The 20,828-nt window shown below is 36.4% G+C and overlaps 2 protein-coding genes across 4 annotated transcripts in view; one reads left to right on the top strand and one right to left on the bottom strand.

Moving 5' to 3' along the window:
- The window catches only part of GIGYF2 (GRB10 interacting GYF protein 2), a 166,414-nt gene that overhangs the window by 81,894 nt on the left and 63,692 nt on the right, over positions 1–20,828 (bottom strand). Inside the window, 2 exon segments of the mRNA XM_010354548.2 lie at positions 17,238–17,278; positions 18,360–18,471. Coding sequence (XP_010352850.2) covers positions 17,238–17,278; positions 18,360–18,471 — 153 coding nt within the window.
- Positions 1,858–11,914, top strand: KCNJ13 (potassium inwardly rectifying channel subfamily J member 13). Of its 3 annotated transcripts, none has more exons than XM_010354540.1 (3): positions 1,858–1,978; positions 7,038–7,513; positions 9,558–11,914. In XM_010354540.1, exons 2-3 carry the CDS (start codon positions 7,054–7,056, stop codon positions 10,178–10,180), a joined length of 1,083 nt encoding a protein of 360 aa, XP_010352842.1. In that variant the 5' UTR covers positions 1,858–1,978; positions 7,038–7,053; the 3' UTR covers positions 10,181–11,914. The 3 variants fall into 3 exon arrangements, with proteins under 3 accessions (XP_010352842.1, XP_010352844.1, XP_010352843.1); XM_010354542.2 differs by having other exon boundaries at positions 7,038–7,277; positions 9,558–10,231; XM_010354541.2 differs by having other exon boundaries at positions 7,271–7,513; positions 9,558–10,231.

Raw genomic sequence — 20,828 nt, forward strand, 5'->3', positions numbered from 1 at the left:
TAGCAAGACTTTCAAATTGTAGAAATCCAGAAATTAGAAAGCTTCACTTACGACATTTCCTTCTTAATTGAAGATCATTTTTGTCTCAATATATTGAAACCAAGTATACTATGGAAAAAGACTTTTAAGTTTAATAAAATCCTTATCTGTCTTGCCTACTATAGTGTATATTCTCAGGCCAGGTGAAGTGGCTCATGCCTGTAATCCCAGGACTTTGGGAGGCTGCACTGAGAGAACAGCCTGAGCCCAGGAGTTCAAGACCAGCCTAGACAACACAGCAAGACCCTGCCTCCACAAAAAATAAAAAATTAGCCAGATGTGGTGGTATTACTACAGGGGGTGGGGGATTAGGTGGGAGGATCACTTGAGCCTGGGAAGTCGAGGCTGCAGTGAGCTGTGATCACACCACTGCACTCCAGCCTGGGTGACACAGCAAGACTCTATGTCTAAAAAAATGAAAATAAAAAATATATAATGTATATTCAAAACACATGACAGATACACTCAAGTGCTTCTGCTTCCTATAAGCAGGATTATACTATACTTGTTCTAGTATTTTTTTTTTGTTGTGTTGTTCTGTTTTTCTTCAATTAGTTAGCTGGAAATTGATATACATTATAATTCCTACCAGTGCAAGCAGGGAATGAGCATCACACCACAAATCCCTTCTTTATACTTTACCTTCCCTAGTTCTGAAGGTGTTTCTAAATGCTGTGTCTGAACTTGTGTTGAAGTATTTGGTATTAATCAAACAAAGAAGGAATTAATATATTTTTTAAATTGGGGGGGACGGAGAGGATTCTACAAAGGCGGATTTCACTTTCTAAGTAGCATTATATTAGTCTACATTAATAATTTTCCCAGCAAGCCTTCCAAGATTTTACTTTGAACAATCACAGTCTTTGTTTCTCAGATCCTCTTACATGTGATCTGAGGTCTGGTCAAAGTTTTAAAATCAGCAGCTAACAGAGGAGGAGAAAAGCACTGTTCACTAAAGCATTGCACAAAGCCATACCACAGCACGTTTCAGGATTCTGACAAGCTGGATCACATTTTCCAGCTAAACGCTATTTCAGTGTTGTGTTACATTTTCTGTACACCATACACTATGTTTTATTAATACTATACTTCATCACACTGATCAGGGAAACATCTCCTAAACATCACTAAAATAAGCCTTAAGAAAATTCTTCAATTCTTTCACACAGGTGTGTATTTTTAAAAGTGTCAGGTGCAGAACAATTAATTTTATTCCTATTCAAGGTCTTTGCATACAGCCTTAAAAAAAAAAAAAAGTTTGTTTCCTAGCCAAAAAAAATAAAAGATTTCAGATAACCAAATTATCTATATTACTAGTTCTGGAACTAATGGTAGCCATTCTGATGACACACGAGAAAAAAACTAAGAACATCAATGCATTAATGTACGCCTATAAGTCTTTATCCAAATACATCTTCCCCAAACACATGGTGGAAAAAAAAGAAAAAAGATTAGTAAAGGAAGTATCTCACACTTCAACATGCTATATAAGGAAAGACGGCTGAAAATAAATCTTGCAGGGAATTTCATCCCTTTGAACTTTCAAATAAACTCTTAAGTAAGATTATGCAAACTTACTAAAGACCGGTCCTGATTAGAGGGAAAAAATGCACCCCTTCTCCAAGTCAGTTCTGGAGGCTTTCTCCAGAGTTGTTAAGGTTTGTGTTGGGTAAAGAAAGACCTCCTAACAAACCAGCATTCTTTTCCACATGATCAGAGCTAATTGGCCCCCCTGCAGGCTAAGTGACCAATCACATCAACTTCAGCTGAAACCAGCCCCCACAACGTTATAAACACAGGAATGTAAGCTGTAAAATCAGTCCAAGAAGAGAACCTACAAACTAGACTTGTAGATTAAAATTATCTGATCAAAAAGGCAGACTCTATAAATTTCCTTAAGACCTACCTTGGCATAAAGGCTGACCCAGCAAAAGAACTGGTGAGTACATGCAATAATATCCACTCTTATTTCTTTCCTTATGGGAAACAGGGAAGGAAACTGACTGGCAAATAGGAACACAGCTAGATTACTTCCAATAGATTTTCAAAACAAGGACATTATCTATAGGGTAGTATAGTAAGGTTTCTATATTCTTTTACCTTAAATTTTAAAAATGGAATAACAGCCATATTGAATGCATTACTAGATATTTTCTTCTTAACTGTTTTAAGTGTACACTATTTTCTATTATAATGTATCAGTAGAGGATAAAGGCCTTAGGAAAAAAAATTCAGTGGCTTGAGAAAAAGTCTTTTTCTTTTGGAAGGAATTTCAAAAACCCAAAATGAGCATAAAAAAACAAATGCCAAAAGAATAAGCCACTTTGTTTTTATTTCTTTAAGAAGAAAGTGATGAGTATCCTAATTGTAAGTTTTTAAGCATGGAATTATTGCTGAAATTAGTAGATATTTCTGTAATTAAGAGAGTAAAATAGAATCTCTGAGCTTATATAATAGGGTTAGAACTCATAGTGTTTGCCCTAATTATGGAGGGCAGAAGAAATCATTATAAGACTTTCGATATCAAGTATTTACACCAGACGTGAACAAATACATAGTAATACCATGTTCATTTAATGTTTGTTAGTTATAGCCTTTATCTTGGCTCCTTAGTATGAACTATACTATTTTATATCATGGGAACAGAAAAGACATAATTGTAAGTGCTACAACCCAATGAGTAGAATGAATTTTGATGATCAGTGAAGCTATCATTTTTTAATAGGTACTATTTTTCCTCCAAATAATTTATCGATGGGCAAATATTTTACAGCCCACACACACACACACAGCAATAGAAGCAAACCTTCCCAACCTTCCACTCCACTTTCTATTGGGATCAGTTGATGAGACTTAAATATCAGGTAACAATAATATAATTTTTTAAACCATACAAGCAGACATCAAACTATACAGAAATAAAAGAAATCATATAGGAAACTTGTATACGTTGTAGGAAGTGGAAATGTGTTCATTTACATAAGTCTGTAGAGTTTTAAGAAATCTTATTACCATAATTCCCTCTTTTTTCACTTTCTTTGTTTTAATCTAAGGATGTCAGGCCAAGGGGATTGAGTGGTTTGCCCAAAATAACACAGCTATGTAACCAACAGTGCCAGAGCCTGAAGGCCATATCCCCTTATCCTGCATTCTCTACACTAAACCACACTGACTGTAGGAGTCCACAGAATAGTTATTCAGGGTAATTGGTTAAGTGGAAATTAGAAATCAATCTTCCTTCTCTATACTACTCCACTTGCCAGCACAATCTAAATCAAATCCAGCAGTCTTAGGTTAAAAAAAAAAAAATGCTGCTTAACTGTTCTGATTATTAGCCTTTGACTCCCCTGTTCACAGGTTTTTCCATGTATTTAGTTGCAAGAGAAAAATAAAATAAAATTATAAAGAGCCTTGAGTAAGAGTGCCACAAAAGTTGTAGGTAAGAAAACAGCCCTGAAAAGGCCCAAATGAGAATGATGAATTTTGTTAGTTATAGTCTACACAGAAAGGCTCTAAGTAAGGAATTTTAGAACTTTCATAAAGTAGGTTGAAAATAAAAAAGAATCATGGAGCTTTATCTTCCTCAAGCTTTTGTGCAACACTAAGCATTTCGCAGCATTCAGTAGGAGAGTAGCTCCACATGTGGAACAAGCACCAGCGTCCAGGAGCATGAGGGGCATTTCCACACAGACAGGAAGCAACAACAGTGGAGAATGACAAAGTTATTCACCCACCATTTTGAAGGCAACCAAATATCCTTTCATTGTTATATCCTTCCAAGTGTCAAAATCTTTTATTATGTCATCATAATTTTATTTATGACAGTATTATACTTCTAAAATTGTCTTCTCATCTGGCAAAATATAAACTTGGCAATGTTATGTCATAACTCTCCTCTCTACATTGCTTTAATTTTACTGATGTGCAAAATACAACTAGACTATCTAATAATTCAGACTGTAATAATCTTCAAGTCTTGAAAGAAGTCTTTCCTCACTGAAAATCTATTTTTAACTACAAATAATAGGTCTGAACCTAATCAACATTACTGAAGAACAAATATTCTGGAGTGGCTCTTGAACAAAACTAATCAAATGAAACAGTATTATTTACAAAAGCTAAGCAGGGTCAAATGTCTGTTTTGGAGGCAGTATGTCACTAACTCTGGACTCAGAATATATGGGATTCATCTCCACCATTTACTACCTCATTTTCTTTTTCTTTCTTTCTTTTTTTTTTTTTTTAGAGACAAGGTCTCGCTATGTTGGCCAGATTGGTCTTGAATTCCCGACCTCAAGCAATCCTCCCACCTTAGCCTCACAAAGTGTTAGCATTACAGGCATGAGCCACCATGCCTGGTTCCTCACTTTCATTATCTGTAAAATGGGACTACCAGTGGTACTTATTCTATTACTGTGAAACTTAAGACACTTTTTTTTTTTTTTTTAAAGACAGACAAAGTCTCACTACGTTGCCTAGGCTGGTCTCAAACTCCTGGACTCAAGCAATCCTCCTGTCTCGGTCTCCCGAAGTGCTGCGAGCCAGACACATTTTTAATAACAATAAAGCAACTAATACTTTACTGAGAGCTTACTCTGTGACAGACACTGGCCACTGGCTTCACATCAGTTTGTACATATGAAGTATTTGGTATGACTCCTGGTACATACTAAACAATATATATATATATATTAGCTAATATTATTAATCATTACTATCACAAGAATCACGAATAAAGTTAACAATGGTTTAATATAGATACTTGAGACAGTTATAGGGGCAAGAAAGGCATCTACTAAAGGTGCTAGAAATTTGGCTGTCAAAGACTATCTTGAGAATGCAGTACCAATCATTTGTGGAAAGACTTATTTCACCAAACACTTCCTGTAGTTAAAAAAAAAAAAAAAAATTAACTGGCTTTGAAGTTAGCTAAACTTGAATCATCCAAATAATCCAAAGCTCCAATTTGCCTTGTGTAAATTTCTTTTATCTGTCTGAGCACCAGTGACTTCATCTGAAAATGGGAACAATAGCTATCTAGTTGAGATACCGAAGAATTAAGAGATAATACAGTATGAAAGCAGTGATCACAGTGCCTATGAAGATTTTGTTGTTGTTGTTTCCAAAGCGTAGAGATCAGGTTAGATTATTTAAAAATAATCTAACAAAATAAGGGTCATTAAGTAGCTATGCCAAGAAAAAATAATACACTAAATGATTATGACAACTTGTTAGGGTCATAAGCTATAAAACATTAAAATAATGCACCAAGACTTTTTAAAGTCTATCATATGAAACTGAAATCGCCATCTAATCTAAATAAATAAATCATCCCAGTGTTTCATCAGGTCAAATCTGAAGAAAATACAAAAAAAAGTCTCTAGTTAATCACCAATAAATGTTAAGTTACCTCAGAGCAAAGAAGAAAGTTGTATATACCTAGCTGGCCAATATCCAATTCCAACAACACAGAAAGGCAGCCTCTAAAGCCCCAAAGTCCCTAGATACAGGAACTAGGAAACCCAAGCAACAACCTAGTTCCACACATTTGTAGTGCCCTTCCTAAGCCCCATTAAAAGGCAGGAAGTGGGTATGCAGCACTCTCAAGGGTATCGACCTCTGAAGGAAGAAGCAAAGGAGAGTTAAATATAAACTCATCGTCCTGGATTGTAGCAAAGAAGAGAGGCTCACTCAAGGGAAGCAAAGCTGCATTTCCTGTTCTGTTCCTGATAACTGCTACACTAAAGTCTTAAGACACCTTTCTTATACGCAAGGATGATTACAAGGAAGGCATACATTAGATTTCTACTCACCATCTTGAGAAAAGGATAACCACTGCTGAAAACTGTTTGTAGCAGAAAATTAATTATACTAATTTTATCTTTTTAAAATTCTTATTTAACCCCTTAATGATTATTTTAGTTCATTAAACTCTTAAAACTTTTTCTTCTGGTTTACTTACCTTTAAAGCTAATGCTATCTAGAAATGTCTACCTGGAATTTCTTATTTTGCCAAGAAAACAATTCTCTTTCTACCCCACAATCTAATCAGAGCCTAGAATATTCAAAAAGACAGCAATCTATCATCCAGGACAGAAACAATCCATGAACATGGTTGCAAAATGACAAAAACAAATAAAGCCTAATCATAAAACTATAAACAAGGCCAGGTGTGGTAGCTCAACCTTGTAATCCCAGTGCTTTGGAAGGCTGAAGTGGGAGGAAGGCTTGAGAACAGGAGTTCAAGATCAGCCTAGGCAATATATTGAGACCCAGTACCAACAAAAATTAAAATTTTAAAAATTAGCCGCGGTTACAGTGAGCTATGATTGTGCCACTGTACTCCAGCCTAGGAGGGAGAGCAAGACTCTGCCTCTAAAAATACAAATCAATAAATCAAACTCTGAATAGGCTAATTATAAGGCATACATTAGAACTACAGACCTCTAAACGCTTACCACAAATGCAAGCCTTGTCCTAGCACTAAATCTGGCTTCAAAAGATTTGCAGATAGTTTAAAAATAAGCTTCCAAATGACTTCTAATTATTTACACAGAAGAACACTTACATATTTAAACATACTCCTTTTAATTATGAATGAATAATTATAAATTAACTATGAAATGCTAGTCTTTACACATAATATTTGGTCAAATCAATAAATGCTTGACACCTGGACTTATGCAAGGAAGACACAGGGGTATACAATCTCTACCCACAGGAATTTTAAAATATACTTAGAAAATGTTTAAATGTTAAACAATGCCTTAACAGTCATTCAAAGAAACAATGGAAAAGATATTTTAAGGTAACACACAATTAGCTCCCAAATGAATGACTTAGTAAATGCCCCCTTACATAAAGAGAAAAGCGAGCGAGTTGGCGAAGTTGTGGTTAGAGAAGCACTCCCAAGAAAGCAGAAAGTGCATGAGGTCTCCAAATTCACAAACATTAACTGTAAAACAGTTAAGAGCTTACTAATTTACTCTTGATTTCAGAGAAATACAGCCTGAAATGGACAGCAGTAATTGCAAAGTTATTGCTCCCCTCCTAAGTCAAAGATACCGGAGGATGGTCACCAAGGATGGCCACAGCACACTTCAAATGGATGGCGCTCAAAGAGGTCTTGCATATCTTCGAGATGCTTGGGGAATCCTAATGGACATGCGCTGGCGTTGGATGATGTTGGTCTTTTCTGCTTCTTTTGTTGTCCACTGGCTTGTCTTTGCAGTGCTCTGGTATGTTCTAGCTGAGATGAATGGTGATCTGGAACTAGATCATGATGCCCCACCTGAAAACCACACTATTTGTGTCAAGTATATCACCAGTTTCACAGCTGCATTCTCCTTCTCCCTGGAGACACAACTCACAATTGGTTATGGTACCATGTTCCCCAGTGGTGACTGTCCAAGCGCAATCGCCTTACTTGCCATACAAATGCTCCTAGGCCTCATGCTAGAGGCTTTTATCACAGGTAATTTTGTCTTTGTTCTTAAAAAAAAAAAAAAAAAAAAAAAAACTACAGGTGTTTGGAAAGGGTATAGTCAGTTATAAGTAATACTGTTACAGAATAATTTATCTATATTAATAGCAGGTAATGTCTAAGATAGAAAAGAAACAGTTTAGAGCCAAGAAAAAAAAATAGGAGAAATGCATTAGGAACCTGTCTCAATGCCAAAATTTTACTTACTGGAACTACTTAAGAAAAAAGAGATCAGTATGACACTAAACTGCAGAAATATCCTATATAAAAAAAAATTTAAAAAAGATTTAAAAGGTTTCCACTGAAGCTAATCATTTTGTCAAACAAATGAATAAATACATTCAATACATATTTTGACAGTTATTTTACCTAACACAGGAATTTGGTTTTTTTTCTTCACTGGGTTAGAATTCCCTCCTATGAGTTCATCTTTTCAACATTTACTTTATGCCAGTGAGCCCAGAACACCACAGTCAGCATTATATGTTAGAGAACAAGTTACGTATACACATTCTTAGCAAAATGCACTGGAAATATGTCCACAAAGATTATGAAATTTTGCTCATGAACACAGAAAACTCTTTCCTTTAAAGAAGGACGACTAGTGCCCTTTTATGTGACATACATACTTTTAAAAGAAAACTTGGCTTTAATATACTATTCAATAATAATCTGAGAAGGCAAGCATTGGGCCATATGCAGAATGATCTGGAATGAAATCCCAATGTGCTACCAACCAGCTCTATAACCCGCAAATCACAAACTTCTACAAAAAGAGTTCCTACACTGGGTCAGTCCTTTGGATACAATTAAGGGGATCTATAAACTTAGATGGGAAAAACTTACATCTCTTGGCACAAACCACTAACTGAAACTTGGCATTTCCTACAGGCAACAAAAAACAGTATCATCAGCAGTATTACTAGCTTTGATTCAAACAGAAATCATAAATATTTTGTCATATCAAACCAGAACACTTCAAAATCACAGTAATAAACCCACCACTAGACTGTTATTTAATGTATCAGTAAGGTACATATGGTACTATAATATTATTTCTTAAATGTTCAACTGAATTTCAATAATTTGGTTTCTTTTATATTTTAAGCACTTAAAACGTAATTCTGATAAGTATTTACTTCTTAGACCTTACCAAAAACCTGCCAATAAAATCTGTGGCACAAAACTGATTAAGAAACTCTTATCTATAGCTTAGGGCACAAGGAAGATACATCTGAAAGGTGCACTGAAATTACCTGATAGTCAGTCCTCCCTTGCCCCAGAAAAGGTATGTTTCAAAGTTTAAGAATTCTTCAAAGTATCCCTCTTTTTTTGGGGGGGGGGGGGGATGGAGTCTTGCTCTGTTGCCCAGGCTGGAGTGCAGTTGTACAAACTTGGCTCTCTGCAATCTCCTGCCTCAGCCTCCTGAGTAGCTGGATTACAGGCATGCGCCACCAGATCCAGCTAATTTTTGTATTTTTAGTAGAGACAAGGTTTCATCATATTGGCCAGGCTGGTCTCGAACTCCTGACCTCAAGTGACCCGCCCGCCTCAGCCTCCCAAAGTGCTGGGATTACAGGAGTGAGCCACTGTGCCCAGCCAAAATATCACTCATTCTACTGGTCCCCTCTCCATCCCCAATCATTCTACTCTGAATCTAGTCTCTACTTCAACTTAATCTGGCTGTAGCCAAGTTGCATTTATTTTCTATTACTTTTTTTTAAGCACAGGCAGGAATATAGGAAGTGACCACTTCTTTGACTTGGTAAAAAACTAGAGGACGAAGTTTTACATTTCTCTGTAACAAAATAATTTTGCTTATTCATTTGAAATAATGGTTTTTAAACAGAAATGTACTTTGAAAAATGCTTCAGGCAAATAAGACTAACCAAATTAACAATGAGTTCAATTCCTGACTCACTGAAAGGCATGGCACCAAAAAATGTGTAAATATTTGATATACCCTTCTCATTCAGAAAAAGTATTGATATTTAAGGTCTTCATGCTAAAAAAAATTCAATAATTTCTTATTTAGGTGCCTTTGTGGCGAAGATTGCCCGGCCAAAAAATCGAGCTTTCTCAATTCGCTTTACTGACATAGCAGTAGTAGCTCACATAGATGGCAAACCTAATCTTATCTTCCAAGTGGCCAACACCCGACCTAGCCCTCTAACCAGTGTCCGGGTCTCAGCTGTACTCTATCAGGAAAGAGAAAATGGCGAACTCTACCAGACCAGTGTAGATTTCCACCTTGATGGCATCAGTTCTGAGGAATGTCCATTCTTTATCTTTCCACTAACCTACTATCACTCCATTACACCATCGAGTCCTCTGGCTACTCTGCTCCAGCATGAAAATCCTTCCCACTTTGAATTAGTTGTATTCCTTTCAGCAATGCAGGAGGGCACTGGAGAAATATGCCAAAGGAGGACATCCTACCTACCCTCTGAGATCATGTTACATCACTGTTTTGCATCTCTGTTGACCCGAGGTTCCAAAGGTGAATATCAAATCAAGATGCAGAATTTTGACAAGACTATCCCTGAATTTCCAACTCCTCTGGTTTCTAAAAGCCCAAACAGGACTGACCTGGATATCCGCATCAATGGACAAAGCATTGATAATTTTCAGATCTCTGAAACAGGACTGACAGAATAAGACTTATCCATTTTTTAATGTATTAAATACACCCAGCCAGTTATGCAGCTACTTTTTCTTCACTGTATCTTATGTTTTCTTTTTTCAATGCTAATTACAGCTCTCTGATTACATCACGGTAATCATGCCTACGCCCACATAAAAATGGCTGAGCTAACAATACAAATTCTGGAAACATAACACTCTATATTACAACAAAGTTTGTTACCTGCTAAAATCAATGTAACTCAACTTGACAGACACTTATACAGAAATGTTGCTGGTGAATTTATAAGAATGTGGTATGATACTAGTAATGAAGGCAAAATGGACAGTGAAGTTTAACACAACTGAACTCCAAGAAAAGCAACCATTAAACTCTCATTTTCGTCTGCAAATTGAAGCAATAGTTTAGCTTCAAACCTAGCTCCCCGGGTGGAATGATGACTTCACTATACTTAGTGAACATCCTTTAAAAGCTGGGATTTTTTCAAGACAACAAAGATCATTCATTTGGTTCTTTATACTATGAAACTTGAGTAAGTATTACCTCCTTAATTTTTAACTAAGAACAAAAACTAACGAGAAAAGCAACAAAGTACAGATTTATATATAAACCTAAAAGCATTTCAACATGACACCCAAACACATACATATGTTCATATATTTGTGGCAAAAGGTGATCAGATTAGCTCCTGCCCAAATGGAATCTGCAGGGTGGTATTTTGCATTGCAAGGAGATGCAAAATTTTATTTACTTTAAAATTGTCCTCCATAATAATCAAACAGTGATTCACCTAAATGACTTCTAGCAACCTAAGTAAAAACATTCCCCTCCTATGTATGATTGATTTGATCATATAAAACACCATGAAGGCTCTAATTCATAAATACAAAAATATATTTAAGTCTTTATAGATACAAAGCTTTACTTAGATATAACTTCAGTGAGTAGGGGAAAAAAATCTACAGTAGATAAAGCAAAAGATAATTAGGCAACAAAGCATTTTCAAACCCAAATTCCTGTTTCCAACTTCAAATAGTTTTTTCTATAAACACAAAATGAGTGTTTACTCACCAGTAGGAGGTTGGACTAGATGAACTCTAGTATTTCTTTCTAAATCTAATACTCCATAAAAATTATGCTTCCTCTGTTTCATTTTTTATTTTATCTATGCTAAAACGAGCCCCTTCCCTTATGTCCAGTTTAAAATGATCATTTGCATGATTTTCATTTCAATAAAAAAAACAAACTGTCCTTAAACAAAACAAAAACCAAAAGTCACCCTATCAGGTTTCAAACAGATTTGTGGCTGTTCTTTTCTGAAATTTCCCTTATTCAGGTTTCTGTGGGAAAAAATGAAAGTTTAACCTTCCCCACTGGTGATGACCTAGGCAGGAATCATCTCTTGAAATAAATACTAGCTGAGTAAAGGCAAGCAGGTGTGAAGAGCAGGGCTCAGCAGCAAGTCACATTTTTCTACTATTTGACCAAAAGGAAAAGAAAATAAAGAAGAACTCTGGAGTGGTCTAAGACTGATAATAGCAGAAGAATATCAAGAACACAGAAACTTAATTATTGTGAACTTTTGCTGTTTGAAAATCTTAGACATTCATTCTTAGGTAGAAATCAGACCAACAGATTTTCCCAACCCAAGACTATTGTAACACATAAAGACAGCAAGAATTCTTATTTCTATAATAAATTAACAAGATTCACCTAACCTATGAAAATAAAGTAGTATTGAAGACTTACATGGTATGTTTTTTCCTAAAGGCACTACATCACTTACACAGATCACACTCTCGCTAGTTAAGTAAAGCTGCCCAGGGTGATATAAGTGAATGACTAAAACCTGGGATCTAAGGTTCCATTCAAGTCAAATAAGTTTCGTATTATACTTACTGTTTACACATAAATTTGGCATTTGAAAACTAAATATGACTTCCCCTACACATGCCAAAAAAAACTATTGGCAAACTACTGTTATTTAATAAACATTTTATAAATCTGTAAGAAACACGATCCAAAACTTTTTTGCAGGAGATAGAAAGCTTCTGGGAGGACTGTTCATTGTTTCTTTCACTTATTTCAAATCACAGTTTCTAGGTTAAGGATTAGGTTTTCTATAGAAAGACCATTATCCACTGAGGAAAATGAAGTAAAAAAGGAAAAAAGGCGGGAAATTACTGGGAGGCAGGAATGGCTACTCTGCCTTCCCGGATGTGCAGCTCACTAACCTGGATCATCTGAGAGCTTGGTCATGGAGTCTGGCATACATCATCAGGAAGACTACTTTGGAACTAATGTTAAACGTTCCTTTGGAAACTGATAAAGATAGCATGACAGTTCCAACAAACTGGAGACATGTAGTTACCAAAAATCTTAGGGGCCTAGTTTTATGTATGTACAAGCCCATACTACCAAGTATCAGAAGAGTCTATAACCAAAAACTGCTATGTCTATTAACAAATATTTCATACCAAAATACACTAATTTGTATTGCACTTGGCTGAGTGTACTGGTATCATCTGGATTATTTTTTAATAATCCTTTCATTTCACCCTTACATTATTATACCACAAGATGAACACCAGAACTGATCTCCCCCTGTGCACAATCAATTCCTACTGAATAGCAATTCTACCTCTAGTATCAAAGACCTTTTTCCATCTTCACATTCTCCTACAGTTGTTCACAGGGACTACGTAAGCTTCTTACCCAGATGTCTGTAATTCTACCCATTTCTCTTTTCATAAGAAGCAAATACATGGTAAGCATCATTCCTAATTTTAAAAAGAACAGATCATCCTGGAACCTTCAGTACTTGAACTGTCTTAATGTGATGTCGTCGGACACCTCACAATATACTCATATTGATCTCACACTGATCAACATATCAGTGTGTCTGAACAAACTAGTTTAGTATTGCTACTCTTGGAGAGTGTAAGATATAATTATGAACAATGTTTTATAAAGATCTACATTATCGTCAACAAAAGTGGATTACTTCCAAAAACTAAAAGCTCAGAATTTTTAGCACAGTTAACCTGAAGTGAGCATCTTTTCAAAAAGCATTCAAAGTCACTATGACATATTAGAATATATATGCAGGTGGAAATTACCATATTTTAGTATACTACCAGTTACAATACATAACAGTAGATACTAACTAGAAGTTAGTATCCTTAATATTCTGAGATACTTTATGTCAGTTTAGTTTTATGGAACTTGCCTTTTCAAATATATACCAATGGGATGTAAAGAAAAGAACGTTTACCTTTAACAGAGGATGGCTAAGAAAGTTACCCTCATTGGATTAATGTAGTTAAAATATGAAAACCACAAATAACGATGACTAAACTTGAGCATTCCAAACCACCAAAGTGTGAATATGTGTGAACAGTTAAAATCAGGCTATTCTTATTCTAGCAACTCTCTACTTTCCCAAGGCAACCCAGGCCATTTTCAGACAACTCTAATTACTAGATCTTTTAAGATTGTGTGCAGTACCTGCCTCCTTGAACCTTCCAACAGTTAGCCTCTTTCTGCCCTTTAGACTCTTACAGATCAAGTCTAAGTCCTCACTCACATGATCATGATTAGCAAGCAAGTATTGATAGACAGTGACCCTATAAGACCTCCTCCCCACTCTGCCCTGTCCACAATGTTGTCTCCTATCTAAACAGCTCCATTTCCTTCACACAGCTCCCATCACAAGGCTTTAAATGTCCCAGCCCTCCTACTCCAATGTGTGGACCCTTTCAAGGTGTGGTCCCAGAAGTGAACACAATGCTTAGGCTTGCCTTGACAACATAAAAGACAATGGGCCTATCATCTGACTCACTGAGGACACTTTAGGAAATACTGCCCATGGCTGAGAGGACATCAGCACACCGCTGATGAACATGAAGCCCAGAGTCACTGAGAGGGTTGCAACCTTTCCACAGGAGGCTGCTTTTACATGCAGCCACTCCTTAAATTCTGTAATTTCCTTATGTAAGACTTTTAATTTCTGCTGTTAAAACTCCCCATTTGATTAGATTTGGTCTCTTGATTCACCTTGATTCTCATCCCATGTCCTAACTGTTCTACTCCATAGCTATCCCTTACAATATTGAATGATTAGAAAATCTGATCAGCACACCAACAATATCCTCTAAAGAAATATTTTACACCTAGCACATAAGTGGGAATTCAGTATTTGTTGAATAAATGAGTTCATATGCTCTTATTTACAGTAATCCCGCCTTATCCACAGTTTTGCTTTACAGTTTCAGTTAACTATGGTCAATCGTGATCCAAAAATATTACAGTACTTTGAGAAAGAGATAGAGACCACATTCACATAACTTTTTTTTTTTTTTTTTTTTTGGAGACAAGAGTATTGCTTTGTCAGCCATGCTGGAGTGCAGTGGCACAATCTCAGCTCACTGCAGCCTCCACCTCCTGGGTTCAAGCAACTCCGCTGCCTCAGCCCCTTCAGTAGCTGGGATTACAGGTGCTCACCACCACGCCTGGCTAATTTTTTTTGTATTTTTAGTAGAGTCAGGGTTTCACCATGTTGGCCAAGCTGGTCTCAAACTCCTGATCTCAAGTGATCCGCCCACCTCAGCCTCCCAAAGTTCTGGGACTACAGGTGTGAGCCACTGTGCCTGGCCTCACATAACTTTTATTACAGTATATTGTTATAATTGTTCTATTTTATTAGTTATTGCTGTTAATCTCTTACTGTGCCTAATTTATAAATTAAACTTTATCATAGGTATATATGTATAGAAAACCAGTATTTATGGGATTCAGTACCATCTGTGGTTTCAGGGGTTTCAGGCATCCACCAGGGGTCTTGAAATGTATCTCCCACAAATAAAGTGGGAGAACTACATAATCCTAAAAATTTTGCTGGGCGCGGTGGCTCAAGCCTGTAATCCCAGCACTTTGGGAGGCCGAGACGGGCGGATCACGAGGTCAGGAAATTGAGATCATCCTGGCTAACACGGTAAAACCCCGTCTCTACTAAAAAATACAAAAATCTAGCCGGGCGAGGTGGCGGGCGCCTGTAGTCCCAGCTACTCGGGAAGCTGAGGCAGGAGAATGGCATGAACCCGGGAGGCGGAGCTTGCAGTGAGCTGAGATCCGGCCACTGCACTCCAGCCCGGGCGACAGAGCAAGACTCTGTCTCAAAAAAAAAAAAAAAAAAAAAAAATTCTGTAAGGCATTATCACTCATTTTATTACAAGACTAATGAGATCTGAGAACTCAGAATAACCATGATCTTCTGATTCCAAATCCTGTACTCTTTAAACTACTGCTCATCCCTCTACATATTCATGGCAAAAGTACTGAATCAGACAAGGATGGGAGCAGAGGTCTTGACAAGCCTCCCATGATTATGTTAACCCAATAGTCTACAAAATGGTTAAAGCTAACAATAAACTATCCACCTAGTCTGTTCCAACTTTCTTCATGCTATACACCTTTTTTTTTTTTTGACAGGATCTCACTCTGCCACCTGGGCTACAGAGTGCAATGGTGTGATCACAGCTCATTGCAGCCTCAACTTCTTGGACTCAAGCTATCCTCTCATCCCATGATGGCCTCCCAAGCAGCTGGGACTACAGGCGCACGCCACCATGCATGTCTAATTTTTGTACTTTTTTGTAGAGACAGGGTTTCACCATGTAGCCCAGGCTGTCCAGCCATGGCCTCCCAAAGCACTGGGATTACAGGCATGAGCTACCACACTGGGCCTTAATGGTTTTCATTAATGTAAATACAACTATGTATTCCCAATGCCACATTCATAAATGAGAAATTTTAATTACTGATATCTTTAAGTTTTTAACAGAAACAGTGATACAAAGCTGTTACAATTACTTAGTTTTTAAAACAATCTGCAAATCAGTCTGTGAATGGTATTTACATATTTAACATATGTTTACAAGAAATATTTACCACTGCCCAGGCACGGTGGCTCATGCCTGTAATCCCAGCATTTTGGGAGGCTGAGGCAGGTGGATCGTGAGGTCAGGAGTTCAAGACCAGCCTGGCCAACAGAGTGAAACCCCATCTCTACTAAAAATACAAAAATTAGCCAGGCGTGGCGGCATGCACCTGTAGTCCCAACTACTTGGGAGGCTGAGGCAGGAGAACCACTTGAACCCAGGAGGCAGAGGTTGCAGTGAGCCGAGACCATACCATTGCACTCCAACCTGGGTGACAGAGTCTCCAGCCTTTGAGACTCTGCTCCAAAAGCAAAACAAAACAAAACAAAAAAACTACAAACAAGAAATGATTACCATCATCAGTTATAATCACGCTCTGGAGAACTTTTTTAGCACTTGCAGGATTTGGAACTTGTAATGATAATTTTCATAGTACCAATTCATAGTACTACAAATTGGCATTATTTTCTCTCAGATGTTAATACCTACTGGTAGTTTGTAAGGTAGTATCTTTAATCAGTTAGGAAGCTCATCTTAACAGTATAAATTCTTTAAATATAAATTACGTATTTAAATACAAATTTAAATATAAATTATGATTAATTCATCATAAACAATGAAATCCTGTTCCTTTATTATGTTCCTCTTCAGTGGCTACCTTAACTGTAATTTATCTTAGTTAATTTTTTTGTTCTCATCACAAAACAAGAAAAAAAAAAACACTATACAGCAAAAAGGCCAGATGAATAAATTAGTAAATTAAGAACATTCATAGTTTTGCCCTTTGTTCTCTGATACAAAAGCAAAGATTTTAGCATTTGCCCCATTTCTTCTCATCTGTGAGATGCTGTCGACACTAGAAAAAGAGTTAGTAGATTGTTTCCTAACTTGAGTCTTCAGTTCACAAACTGGCCTTAATAAAGAATACATGCCTTGCAAAGAACACACAGACCAAGTCAGTCAAGTAAATCCTAATGGCTGTATTCATCTCTGGTTTCATGCAGCAGAGACTTCAAATAACCGTGGAAGTTTAAATGCAGGAAATGCTGCAGCCCCATCTACTGGAGAGGTGCAGGTAACTGAGACTGATTTTTAATAAATTTATCCTTATGTGTGTAGGTAAGAACCTTACCTACATCTTTTCGTCCCGGTTTTTCAAAACGTCTGTCACCCCTGGAAAAGAAACAATAAATTTCAAACAAAGTCCCACAGTGATATAGATTTCCTATCTGTGACACTCACTTTCCCACTTTTCTAAAAGCATTTCTTCTTCAAATTACAAAACAAATACATAGTTATTGCCTAATATTTGGAAAATACAGAAAAGCACAAAGATAAAAAGAAAAATATCCATCCCCTCACCTACCAAAAGCTGTTTCTATTGACCCAAAATATTGTTTTTTTAATTAGATACATAGTATACAGTTTTATATACTGCTCTTAGAATGTCTTTTCCCACATCATTAAATATTTTCAAAAACACCTCTAATGCTCATATAATATCCTACTTTGTGGATATACAATTATATAAGGGCAATATCAATATGTTTGGCTTATTTCCAATTATTTGATATTATAAATATCATCACAGTGAACATTCTTGTACATGCATCTTTGTGCAATTGCTCCCACTCATCTTGATAGACTTCATATAAAGTCACAAACAATACAGAGAGAAGATACTTTTACTAATACCAACAAACAATAACATGACAATTTGGTATTTGGTATCAAATACCAAATCAAATTAACTATGCTGGCATTCATGTATTAACCTATCCATCTAGAATCCTTCTTCCTTTAAATGAGAATCATTTAAAAATTTCTAGGCCGGGCGCGGTGGCTCAAGCCTGTAATCCCAGCACTTTGGGAGGCCGAGACAGGCGGATCACGAGGTCAGGAGATCGAGACCATCCTGGCTAACACGGTGAAACCCCGTCTCTACTGTGGCGGGCGCCTGTAGTCCCAGCTACTCGGGAGGCTGAGGCAGGAGAATGGCGGGAACCCGAGAGGCGGAGCTTGCAGTGAGCTGAGATCTGGCCACTGCACTCCAGCCCCGGCGACAGAGTGAGACTCCGTCTCAAAAAAAAAAAAGAAAAATTCTAACGTACAACTTGATATTCAATACTTAAGAGCATTTTTTAAAATGAAACCCTTTAACTGTACAAAAACATTTCTCCCCGCAGAAAGCACAAAAAAGGTAATTTTTATATGCCAAGAAATTTTTATGCCAATATGTGGATCCCTTAGTTACCTTTCCTCCCAGCTCTGCGATCTATGCATTTCTCTGCCACCCCCTCGACCAAAAACACCCTCTACTTCATCAAAACTTCTTTGGTAGAAACCACATTCACCTCTGCCTCTACCTGAAAACAAGAAAACAGAAAAAAATGATAGATGTCAACATGTGGCACACATTCACCACTATAAATTAGTATCCAAAGTTCTCTCTATACAAGGCAGGACATCTACATTTAAATATTGAACGAGGCCTGATGATCTTGACTTGTGACACCAACAATGGCATTGAAGTAGGTAGACCACAAGAGGCTGAAAGAAACAAGTTAAAAAACTAAAGTAATATAATGTAACAGACCCAGTCCTGAACAAGAAAGTATAAACATTAAGTTCTTTAACAAAAAGTTGAAAAGTGAAATTCTAAGAAGTTCAATAAAACACTACCGTAGATTAAATTTTTTACTGTTTTATTTTCATAAAAATGGAAGAAATCTTGGTTTAGAGAGTTTAAGAAGACAGGGGCTAAAGTTAAAAAGTCAAGCATAAAAGTTAAAATAATTTATCTAATCCCAGAAAAAGGATAACTTAATAGATCAATTTTAAAACCATCAAATCTCATGAACGCCATACAGGGTATATTCCACAGTAACCAAAGGTACAGTTTACCCAAATCTTGAGATTAAAAAGAAATATATCAGGACTAAACTTGAACCAACAAAGCTGGTAGTGTGTGTGGGTACAGGGATTTAGAGGCTCTCTCGGGTGGTTCAAGCGTAAACTGGCCTTTACTGAAGGCAATTTGGTCAGATCTATTGACATTTGACTCAACAATTCTATTTAGGATTTATCCTAATAGAAATAGTTGTACAAAAATGCAAATATATATGTATGAAGATTTCGCTGTAATTAAAAAAAAACTAGAAATCTAATCAATAAGGGATGAGCTATATAAATTCTGATAAAACGATACAGTAGAACACAATGATGCCACAGTGGATTAAGTACTGACGTTATTCTGTTCAATAACAAGAACATACTGAAGAACAATGCATATAAAAATTACCCCATTTATATAAATGATATAGCTGCTCCATTAGGGTCAGGAAGGTTATATATCCAATTGTTAGGTCTGGAGGCAGAAGACCATATGTACTTTCAGCTTTTTAGCTTTATACTTTATGTACAGTTTTCCCAACAAACAGTTGTATTCAATACACAGGTGAGAAAATGAGAGGAGGGGAAGGGGGTGGGGGGGTCTAAGGATGTATTTATAACCAGGTGAAATCTTAGCCATCATCCCTAGCTCAATTTTTCTCACAGTGCACAATGACCCAAAGAAAAATGATGATGGATCTTGATGAATGCATCCCAAAGCTAAATACAATTGAGCTAATTACTTCAAATATCCATGCAGTAATTTTATTTCTTATTTGTAATTTATTAAGAATTAACTCAGAATACAGTTTTACTTTTATATGGCTATATTATATCAAAATAATGCACCAAATTATTTTGTGGGTAATCTTAGAAACAATGGATACCCTCTTGACTAGTGCAAGTATCCACTTCTTCTTTTGTCAAATGGAAGTGAGAAGCACAGTGGAACTGTAATAATCTTAAAGTTACCCTTCCACTTGTGTCAACTTCACTTAAAGTCAACTCACAGTTTAAGTACTTCTCCCCTTCAGGAAATGTATACACTGTATTTAAGATCCTAAAATAATGTAATACAAATTGTCATGTAACACCTGTCCTCTACAGGAAGATTTAAGGATGGGGACAAAAGTCTCATTGCCTTTTAGAGAAAACCATTTTCTCAGGAAGGCCATTACACTTGTACCACCTTGAAGATGTTTTATTCCAGAAACACATAAATATAAAAAACAACCTCCAGCTTACCAGAAAAATAAGCAAAACACATATAAAATATCTTCTCAGTTGTGACTAGCACTGACACTGGCCCTGCTAATGATACTAAAACTTTATGGTGGGACATATTACAACGATCAGGTTCTAAAGCTTTCCAACTTGAAAAAATTTTATTCTTCTACAGAGTGGTTCCCATACATGAATAAGGAAGTAAATATAACATGATGAACCTATCGTAAAACTCAATAAAGAACTGTTCTACTGAGAGTTCACCCTATTCTTTTTGGGAATTAAAACATACTTCCTTTTAATAATGATGAAGACAATGGTTGAGAGTTGTGTCAATCCACTTTATTTTTAAACAACCTAACCAAATAAAATGACAGTTTCATGTTGTCTTACCACCTATTTAGTTTATTTAAATTTTACTAGTACATGATATTTAGCAGTCTGGAAATCAGTCAATTTCCACATCAAAGTTTCCTAAAGTTGCAAACAGCCAAGATAATCATCTAATGTTAGCTCTGTCTATACAAAGAAAAACCACAATAATCATTATTTAACCAGCAAGTTAAAATTAAGTAATGAGTGGAAACCACAATACCACAGATTATAA

This window comes from Rhinopithecus roxellana, chromosome 14, assembly GCF_007565055.1.
Source record: "Rhinopithecus roxellana isolate Shanxi Qingling chromosome 14, ASM756505v1, whole genome shotgun sequence".
Classification (NCBI taxonomy): Eukaryota; Metazoa; Chordata; class Mammalia; order Primates; family Cercopithecidae; genus Rhinopithecus; species Rhinopithecus roxellana.

Coding starts and splice junctions, on each gene's coding strand:
- KCNJ13 (XM_010354540.1), top strand. CDS start 7,054: ATGGACAGCAGTAATTGCAAAGTTATTGCTCCCCTCCTAAGTCAAAGA. Junction 7,514..9,557: donor GCTAGAGGCTTTTATCACAG/GTAATTTTGTCT, acceptor TTTCTTATTTAG/GTGCCTTTGTGGCGAAGATT.